The 11,453-nt window shown below is 38.3% G+C and overlaps 1 protein-coding gene across 1 annotated transcript; it reads left to right on the forward strand.

The window, feature by feature from the left end:
- Positions 1-6,228: 6,228 nt before the first annotated feature.
- On the forward strand, positions 6,229-10,735 carry LOC149146982 (DNA damage-binding protein 1-like). Its single transcript, XM_089443527.1, is given in 2 exon segments — positions 6,229-7,541; positions 8,701-10,735. Coding segments are annotated over 2 exon segments (3,348 nt in total).
- Positions 10,736-11,453: the final 718 nt, after the last annotated feature.

Raw genomic sequence — 11,453 nt, forward strand, 5'->3', positions numbered from 1 at the left:
TGACATTGTCTTGCGTGCTGAATGGCTCCGCACACTCGGCCCAATCACAATGGATTTCCAGCAGTTATATATGAGCTTTAAGCAGAATAACCACACACATACCCTCCGCGGACTCCAGGCGGGTGCTCCCTCTATCATCAACTCGCATAGGATGGAAAAATTGTTAAAAAAGGGCCACCATGGAGTTATAGCCCAGTTTAATGTCATCCAGGCCTTCGAACCCACTTCTATTCATATTCATCTTGAGATGAAACAAATCTTAAACAACCATCTGCCGATCTTTGACAAGCCTCATGACCTTCCACCCTCAAGAGGGGAACATGATCATAACATTACTTTGGTTCTAGAGGCACAACCACCAAATGTGTGCCCATATAGATATCCGTTTGCCCAAAAGAATGAAATTGAAAAAATCATCAAGGAACTCCTCGAAACAGGCGTCATTCGTCCTAGCATTAGTCCTTACTCATCGCCTGTGGTCATGGTGCTCAAGAAAGATGGGGAATGGCGTATGTGTCCAGACTTCAGGGCCCTCAAAAAGCTGACAGTCAAAGATAAATTTCCCATCCCGGTTGTTGATGATTTGCTGGATGAACTAAATGGGGCTCAATTCTTTACTAAGCTCGACCTTCGCTTGGGCTATCACCAAATTTGCATGAAAGAAGTAGACATTCCAAAGACTTCTTTCTGAACTCATGAAGGCCATTATGAATTCCTCGTCATGCCATTTGGTCTTTGTAATGCCCCATCCACTTTTCATAGATTCATGAACCACCTGCTCAAACCATATCTCAAAAAATTTGTCCTTGTTTTCTTTGATGACATCCTCATCTACAGCCTCACCTGAGCAACACATCTCCAGCATGTAGATCTGCTCTTGCAACTGCTCTGGAAGCATAAATTATTTGTCAAGATGTCTAAGTGCTATTTTGGCATGGAAAAAGTTGAGTATTTGGGCCACATTGTGGTGCGTGAAGGTGTCAGGGTGGACCCCAAAAATATCCAGGCAATGCAGGAGTGGCCTCAACCAAAGGCCTTGAAGAGCTTGAGAGGATTTTTGGGTCTCACAGGCTACTATCACAAATTTGTCCACAATTATGGTCGCATTGCTAGACCCCTCACTCACCTTCTCAATAAAAATTCATTTCTCTGGAATGATGAAGTGTAACAGGCATTTATAGCTCCCAAACATGCCATGTGTTCCACTCCTGTATTAGCACTACCTGACTTCACCAAATCTTTTGTGATTGAATGTGATGCTTTAAGTACGGGTATTGGGGCGGTCTTAATGTAGGAAGGTCGACCCTTGGCCTTCACTAACCAACAACTAAGTGGGACAAATCTGGGACAATCTACCTATGAGAAGGAGATGATGGCCATCTTACATGCAGTGGATACTTGGCGACCATACTTATTGGAGCGACGTTTCCAAATCTGCACAGACCATCAAAGCCTTAAATATTTTTTGGAGCAACCTCGCCACAACAAAATAAATGGCTCGCCAAAATGTTGGGATATGATTATGAGATAATTTACAAGAAATTGCGTGAAAATGTTGTAGCAGATGCTTTATCACGCAAATTTGAGGAGGAAAGCACCCTGCTCGCAATCTCCCTTCCCATTCCAGAATGGATTGAAGAGGCTCGCAAGGAATGGTTTTCACATCCCTTGCTCTCCCAACTCATTAATAAATTGTAGGCGGATCCAAATTCCACAGCGGGCTACTCTTGGCAGGATGAGCTTCTTTGCTACAAGGACAAAGTAGTGATATCACCAACATCCACCCTCAAAAGTCGCATTTTGGCGGAGTTGCACTCATCTCCCACTACAGGCCATTCAGGCTTTCAGAAGATTTATGCTCGCACTCGACGTTCATTCTTTTGGATAGGCATGAAAAAGGAAATTCTTACTTTTGTAGTTGAGTGTGACGTGTGTCAGTGCCAAAAAGGAGAAACAGTCAAATCCCCAGGCACATTACAGCCATTGGCCATCCCGGCCTCAATCTGGACGGAGGTTTCTATGGACTTCGTTACGGGTCTTCCAAAGTCAGGAAACAAGTCAGTCATCATGGTGGTTGTGGACAGACTTTCTAAGTATGCTCATTTTTGCGCCCTACCCCACCCTTTTACACCAGCTTTGGTGGCTCAATCTTTCATGGACCAGATCTTCAAATTTCATGGCATGCCCACTTCCATTGTGTCTGATCGTGACCCGATCTTCACCAGTAACTTTTGGCAGGAACTCTTCAGGCTACAAGGTACCCAACTACAACTCAGTACTTCCTATCATCCCCAAACCGATGGTCAAACTGAAGCAGTCAAGAAATGTCTAGAGACCTACCTTAGGTGTTTCACTTTAGAAGAGAAACATCTATGGGTACAGTGGTTACCTCTAGCCGAATGGTGGTATAACACTAACTATCATGCCATCACCAAGATGACTCCATATGAAGTAGTATATGGTCAACTCCCTCCTTCACCTACTTCTTATATCCAGGGATGCTCGAAGGTACAAGCAGTGGATCAAATCCTACAGAATCGCACAACCATGTTGGCCCACCTCAGAGAGAATCTCCATCAAGCTAAAAAACCGCATGAAGCAACAGGAAGATCAACATCGTTCAGAACGCAAATTTCAAGACGGGGATAAGGTATTCTTGAGGCTGCAACCATATAAGCAAACAACCCTCAAAGACAAGGGTTGTCAGAAATTATATCCAAAATTCTACGGACCATATCAAGTACTTCATCGCATCGGAGAAGTAGCCTACAAGCTAGCTTTGCCACCCACTGCAAAAATCCATCCAGTCTTCCGTGTCTCATGCCTCAAGAAAGCCGAATTCAAACCAGTCTACCGGAATTGGATGAAGAAGGTTCAATCTGGCTCCAACCTGAAGAGGTTCTTAACACGCGAGAATGGCACCTGTGCGATTGCATGATCAAGGAAGTCCTCGTCAAGTGGAAAGACACCTCTCCAGAAGATGCGACCTAGGAACCAGCCACTGCCCTTCATCAGTTTCCACAGCTTCAGCCTTGAGGACAAGGCTATTTTTATGGGGGATGGCATGTTAGGGTCCGACCCTAAACCCCTTATTTATGTAATAGGGTCGAGTCATAGTTATAGTTAAGTAAAGAGTCAATAAAGCCCATATTAATAATTGTAAGTGGTTGACCCGCATTTAAGAAGGGACCACAGTTAGTTGCAAATGGACCATGGTATTAGATAGATGGTATTAATAAGAGCCATGGTACTGACCCATGGTATTGCATGTATGAATCCTATATAAAGGATAAAAACTCCCCTCAAGGAGTGTCGTGTCTTATTTTGTAATTAAGCCCAGCTCTATTGGAGGTTGCCCGCTCGAAGAGGCAAGTGAACATTGCTTTCCTTTTTGAATAATAAAATACATGCTGTTATTTCTTATTGTTATGTGTTCTGGGTATATTTCTTCGCATATTTGGTATTCTGGTATCTTCTCGTAGGTCAAGAGCATAACATATCGCATGTCTTATCCTGTGTTACATTAATTCCTATAAACAACGAAAAATATTGAAATCTGTGTTAATTGAATTATATGTAAATGAAGAATGTCGAGAAGAACTGTTGACAGATTGAGAGGGGGTGGTGTCGAAAATGATTAGGAAGTTCCTTATGAATGAAACCCAACTTCTTTGGGCGCATGCTAAAATACCTCTCCCGTGAAAGTTTCAGAATGGATCTCAAAGGTGGTTTCATGTAGTGAAGATGAAATATGTAGGCGGTTTTAGGCAAGGGCATAGTTTGGTTGTGGACACACCACCCTCAATTAAAATGTGATAGGATAGAGTGCCCCCGTGGTGAACTAGGCTCGTGGATGGACGAGCCATTTGGATTGTGTTGCATCCTTGTCGTCCAATGTGAACGCACTTTAAAGCAAACCCCTTTGTTAATTCTTGTCAAGCTAGAGGGGTCCTGCAATGATGGTGGACTATTAGATTGGATCGCCTTGCATTCATGTCATTGGAAACAAATCTACAATTAACGTAGGCAAAGTTGCCCAAAGGGTCATGTCCTGTGGAATTTGTATAGGATTGTGGATCACCTAGTAAGTGCTAAGGCGCCACAAGGAGAGAAAAAGGTTTCGCTGCATCAGTTACTCAATTATGGGAGAGGAGATTATTTCCCAACTCATATTATAATATGCACCAAAATTTGTAGTTATCTTATGGAGTGACTTAATAAGTGGACAAAATCAATTTCAAGGTGAATATTTTTTTTAGTTGAGGAAAAAAAGTAATTAACAAGCTTCAATTTAATAAATATATTACTCATGGATGAGAGAGGAGATTATCACTTAATCCACATTCTAATATGCACCCAAATTTATAATTATCTTATGGAGTGACTTAAAAGGTGGACAAAATCAACCTTTAAGATACGTGTTTTTTTTAGTAGAGGTGAAGTTTTAATTAACAAAATTCAACTTAGAAATATATTACTCGTTAATGGGAGAGGAGACTATAACTCAATTCATATTCTAATATGCACCTAAATTTATAATTATCTTATGGAGTGACTTAATAAGTGGACAAACTCAACCTTTAAGGTGAACTATTTTTTTTAATGAGAGCAAAGTTTTAGTTAACATACTTCAACTTGGAAATATGTTTATGGGATAGGAGATTATCCCTCAATTCACATTCTAATATGTACCTAAATCTATAATTATCTTTTGGAGTGATTTAATAAGTGGACAAAGTCAACCTTTAAGGTGAAATGTTTTTTTAATAGAGGAAATGTTTTGATTAATGAACTTACTCCACTTTTAAGACGAAAGCCTTTTTTTAATGGAGAAAATGTTTTGATTAACAAACTTATCAATTTTTAACAAATTTAATTTAATTATCAAGTAGTTATTAGGTGGATGGTATAAATTAATATCCATGAAATATGTTAGAATATTTTTAGTAATAATCACTAATAAAAAGATAAGATTTCTCTCAAATTTAGTCATATGTATATATTGGGCATGTGGTATTGACAACCCATAGTATTAGCGCATGGTATTGTAGCAAAGACTATTTACAAGTTACGAATTTCTCTCATAAAGAGGAGGTGAATCTCCATGGTTAATAATATTGTTACATATTTTTTGAAATGTATATATTAATTATTTTATGATTTGATATCTCTCAGCATTTACTGACCATTTAATTTATATGATTGTATTGATTACCTTATGGAGTGACTTAACAAGTGAATAAAATCAGATTTTAAAATGAATGTTTCTTTTTTTTTAACAGAGACAATTTTAATTAGCAAAATTCAACTTAAAAATGTATTACTCATTTATAAAAAGGATATTATCACTCAATCCACATTCTAATACACATCTAGATTTAAAATTATCCTATGTAGTGACTTACTAAGTAGACAAAGTCAATCCTTAATGAACCAAAACCCAAAGGAAAAGCTCCAAAGTCAAAAGTAATCATAAAAAATGAGAAACTATAACCGTAAGACCTATTTGAAAGAGAATCTTACGTAAAATGTAGTTGAATTTGTCCACTGATTAACCAACTTTTATATTTAAATTCATTTAGGGCAAAAATAGTTAAAGTGGACCACCTGAACCTACCTATAATTTTATTTTAGAAAATTTAAAAATTTTAAATTATTTAAAAATTTCAAGTCAATTTTTATATTTAAAATAAAAAATATATTTTTAAAAAATTAATGAAATATCTATATATATATATATATATATTTAATTAATATTTAAAAAAAATAAAATTATCTATTTATTTAAAATAATTTTTAATATTTGATTTTTTTTAAATAATTTAAATAAAAACTATCAACCTTCCCAGATAATTTAGGCGGGGATACTAGACTCCAAGAAATACATATCCTTACTATTATAGGGCATAACACCCAATTAATTGAATGTCGGTGGGACTACTCAAATGTGGGCATTTCCTTATGAGAAGATTGTATATATATATATATATATCTAAAGGGTTTGTGGTTCTTGGAGTTCACTGGTTTATTGTCGTGGAAGAAAACTTCCTTTCTTGAGGTTCACTGGTTTGTTGCGGCGGAAGGAGAATTTTCTTTCTCAGAGTTCACTAGTTTGTTGCTGCCTCAGGAAAATTTTCTTGAGGTTCAGTCGTTTGTTGCTGCCGAATTAGGAGAGCAGAAGCACTTGTTGCCGTTAACCCGAGGCTAGCTCTTTTCAAGGGGTAGAAGATGAATATGTGGAACTACGTTGTAAGTGTCCATAAGCCCACTGCTGTGACTCATTGTTGCGTGGGCAACTTTACTGGTCCTCGCGACATTAATCTCATCATTGCAAAAAGCACCTGGATTGAGATCCATTCTCTCTCCTCTCAGGGTTTACAAAAAGTTCTACAAGTACCAATCTATGGCCGAATCGCAGTGCTTGAACTGTTCCGACCTGCTGGGGAGCAGCAGGATTCTCTTGTTATTTCCACAGAAGAATACAAGTTGAGTGTTGTTCAGTGGAATAATAACGGGGGCCGTGAGCTTATTACCAGGGCTGTCGCAGATGTCTGGGATTTTGTCGCAAATGTCTGGGATTTTGTCGCGATCCCTGTCAAGAATGGATATGAGATTGGTATGGTTGATCCGGATTGTCGAGTCATTGGACTCCACCTCTATCATGGCGTATTTACAATTTTAGCATATGATGGTGTTGCAGGAGTTACACACGCTTTCGATATCACGCTGGACAGAACTGTTGAAGTTGTGGATATCAAGTTCTTGTATGGTTGTTCAAAGCCCACAATTGCTGTGCTATACCAACAACTTCAACAGTATGGAGATGAACTGCAAGTAAGAACATAGGAGGTAGATGTAAAAGGCAGGGATTTTAAGGAGATGCCCTGGTCTGTGCCCAATTTAGACCATGGTGCCCGTATGTTAATACCTGTTCCCATGCCTTTTGGAGGTGTTATTATTATTGGTGAGAAGACCATTGCTTATTTCAGTCCCTCTCCCTCTGTAGTATTCAAAGCTGTTCCCACACCCAACTCAATGACTATCATTCAGGCTTATGCCAAAGTCCATGATTCTCAATATCTGCTCGGTGACCACATGGGTCACCTTCACTTGCTTTCTCTCATTCATGAAAAGGGAACGGTTAGTGGTCTCAATATAGATCTGCTAGGTGACACATCTGTTGCTTCAACAATCTGTTATTTAGAGAATGGATTTGTGTACATTGGGTCTGATGAAGGAGATTCACAACTTGTCAAACTGCATCTTCCCCCGGATTCTATATATGGATCAGTGGGATTTTCAGTTGTGGAAACATATGTTAACCTTGGTCCAATCGTGGACTTTTGTGTTGTTGATCATGGTGGACAAGAACACGTCGTGACTTGTTCTGGAGGATTCAACCATGGCTGCCTTCGCATTCTCAGGAGTGGCATACGAATCAACGAGCATGCAGCTGCAGAGTTTGCAGATGTAAAGGGAATGTGGCCATTACGAGCTTCTTCGACTCGTGACGATTTCGACACTTATTTGGTGCTTGTTGGGTATTTTTCTTCAATGGGGAAATACCAAAACCAAATAAACAAACACACAGAGGCAGTGCTCTGTTTTTACTTTACTCCAGGATCTTTTGTGCACAGGAAGACTCAAAAAATTTCACAGAGAAAACAGAGTATTTCACCACCATTATAAAAACATTCTATTCATTAAAATCAATACAAACTTCATCCTCTTTTACTGAGAGGGATTTACCACTGTAAAATTGTTTTCATATTCACTGCTGTGAAAAACAACTTACTGCTGTAACAAAAGTTTACATAAGTTTACTGCTGTAAACAAAATTCACACAGGCTTACAAAATTTCACGCTCCACCATTTCCTTTATGCAAAACCACACATGGTTTTTGCTATTCCTCTGTTTTACAATTCCTTACAAAATATTACCAAATACATTTTATGCACTGCTGTGCATTCACCCTCTGGTTTTTCACACTTTTCACACTGCTGTGTGTTCAATACATACCACACATGGTTTTTGGCTTCACCACTCTAATCTTACTCTACTGTGAACGCACACTTAAACTTCCCGTGTGCCATACATAGAAAACACAAGTCAACACAGTAATAAATTACATCACCTATCCCATACAGAATTTATGTAATAAGTACATTCGCCCATACCTTCTCATAAAAAAACTTACCAACTCTATGTAAAACTTTAATATTCTACCTACCACTATGACATTTCATCAAGACGTATGGTCAATCAAAACTTAGGTTTACTCCACGCAACATTTAATATTTGCCGTCGGGTGAATTTCAAACATTATGCGATTTGGTTTTGGGAAGCCATCGGGTCCACACCATCGCATCGCAACTTTACTCATGTCAAAGACTTCAACCCTATGACATTGCCGATAGCGATGTGCCGATGCGATATCGGCGATCGCTCATCGCAAACACAAGAGCTTCCTCATAACTCCTTCACTTTGACTTTGCCGATGCGATATCGGCGTTCGCTTATCGCAAAACACAAAGGCTCCTTTATAATGCCTTCACTTCATTTTGCCGATATGCTGACTTGCCGATATGCGATATCGGCCATTTCACTTCGACTTTGCCGATACGCCCAGATTATTGTCCTTAGGCTGCCGCATGCCTCAGCTGTCGCACAGTTGAAATTATACTTTCAACAGTGCTGAGCTTTCTTGGTGAGACTCGTGTACTTGCCATTAACTCAAATGATGAGCTAGAAGAAACACATGAAATACAAGGATTTGTCCTTCATGCTCCTTCCTTATTCTGTCAAGATGCTATTCATGACCAGCTTGTTCAGGTAACAACAAGTTCTGTGAGATTAATGAGTGCGTCTTCTGGACAGCTATTGTCTGAATGGAGAGCCCCCACCGCCACAGGATTGTCTATAACAGTAGCCACAGGTAGTGCTACCCAGGTTTTGTTGGCCACTCGAGGGTGTAATATTGTCTACTTGGAAATTGGAGAGGGATCCCTAACACTGAAGGGACATAAAAAGATTGAGTATGATGTATCTTGCATGGACATAACTCCTATTGGTCAGGATAGTAAACGGAGTGAATTGGCAGCTGTTGGACTATGGAAAGACCAAAGTATCAGAATTTATTCTCTTCCTGATCTGAAACTCATTCAAAGTCTCCAATTTGGCGAGAATGTTGTTACCCGGTCTGTTTTATTTTGTAAATTTGAAGGGATTTCATACTTGCTGTGTGGGCTTGGGGATGGGCACTTATATAACCTAACATTGAATGTGAGCAGTGGGGAGCTTTCTGACGGGGAAACGAAAAAGATTTCCTTGGGTACCAAAGGAATAAATCTGAGGACTTTTCGTCATGAGAATGCAACGCATGTGTTAGCGTTAGGTGACAGGGCCACAGTTATTTGCAGTAGTAACCTGAGGTTGGCGTATAGTAATGTGAGTGTGGGAGAAGTTAATCATATGTGTTCTTTCCATTCAAAATCTTTCCCTAACAGCATTGTGGTTGTAAAGGAAGACATGCTTTCTTTTGGTTCAATCGATAATATTCAGAATATTTACATCTCATCAGTTCATCTCGAGGAACACCCATATCGTATTTGCTATCAAGACAAGTCTGGAACATTTGCCATCTGCAGCATGAAGTATGGTTATGATGAAATGCAAAAACACTTCATTCGTCTATTAGATGAAAAGACATTTGAAAATATTTCATCATATCCACTGGATATGTATGAAGAAGGTTGTTCAATCCTCAGTTGCTCATTTACAGATGATCATAACACTGTCTATTGTTGTGTTGGGACAGCTTATCGGTATCCTGATCAGGAAACTATATTTATTAAGAAGGGCCGAATTTTGGTCTTTTCGGTTGGAAACAGACAACTGCGTCTGGTTACAGAGAAGGAGACAAAGGGAGCTGTATACAATCTCAATGCTTTTAATGGAAAATTAGTTGCAGGAATCAACGAAAAGATTGACTTGTACAAATGGATGATCCGTGATGATGTTTCCAGGGAGCTGGAGTTTGAATGTGGACATCCCGGGCATGTGCTTGCACTCTGTGTAAAAACTCGTGGGGATTTTATCTTAGTTGGTGATTGTGTACAATCTATGTATTTGTTGGTATACAAGAATATTGATGAGAGGGGAGGCATATTAGAAGAGAAGGCTCACGATTATAGTGCAAACTACATGACTGTTGTAGAATTTCTGGATGATGATACGTACGTTGGTACAGATCAGAAAGATTTCGACATTTTTGTGGTGAAGAAAAAGAACGATGCTGCAATTGATTCGGAAGAGGAAAGAAAATTGAAACTTGAAGGTGAATACCATCTTGGAGCTCTTGTTAACCAGTTCAGGCGTGCATCTTTAGCTCAGCCCTTGCCCTTGTATGGGAATACCATTCCTACAGTAATATTTGGAACAACTAATGGTATGATTGGTCTTATTGCATCACTTCCAGAGGAGCAATATCAAATTCTTCAAAAGCTGCAAATGCATCTTGTGAACGTAATAAGAGGAGTAGGAGGCTTAAACCATGAGCAGTGGAGGTCATTCAACACTGGTGACACAAGAAATGTGAAACAGTTGCTGGATGGCGATTTGATTGAGTCTTTTCTGGATCTCAACCGCCAAAGGATGAGCGAAATTGCAACTGCCATGACCATTCCTATTGATGAGTTATGCAAAATGGTGGAATACCTTGCCAGCTTACATTGATATCTTTTATTTTATTTTTTTATCCAATGTACTTTTGAAATAGGAAAAATTATTTTGCTTGCGGTTTGTTTGGTGCCGTAATTGGTTAGGAGAACTGGTTTTGAGTTACATATATTGAATATGCTTTTTGGGTTACATTTCAATTATTTTTTATCTAACATCTAACCCTGATGATGTAATTATTTGTTTTGAGTTATCATTTGTTAATATAAGAATATGTTTTTCGGGTTACAGTTTAATTATCTTTATTTGTATTTTTAGATCATTTATGGACATGTTAAGTAATAGTTTATGGAAAATTTTCACAAAAATAATTGAAATATAGAATTGTGTTAGGAGAATTGGATTTGAGTTACCATTTATTGAATATGTTTTTTGGGTTACATTTCAATTATTTTTATTTGTTGCAGTTATTTGTTTTTGAATATGTTTTTTTGCGTTACATTTCAATTATTTTTATCTGTGTTGCTATTATTTGTTGTGTCATCATTTGTCAAAATAGGTTTACATTTCAATTATTTTTATTTTTATTTTGAAATCATCTATATTTATGGATGGGTTAAGTAATGGTTTATGGAATTTTTTCACAAAAATAATTGAAATATAGAATTATGTTAGGAGAACTGGATTTGAGTTACCATTTATTGAATATGTTTTTTGGGTTATATTTCGATTATTTTGATTTGTTGTTTGTTTGTTGTAGTTGTTTGTTTTGAGT

This window comes from Pinus tabuliformis, chromosome 9 (assembly GCF_031772625.1).
Source record: "Pinus tabuliformis cultivar Carrire ecotype Pingquan chromosome 9, CPIR1, whole genome shotgun sequence".
Taxonomy (NCBI): Eukaryota; Viridiplantae; Streptophyta; class Pinopsida; order Pinales; family Pinaceae; genus Pinus; species Pinus tabuliformis.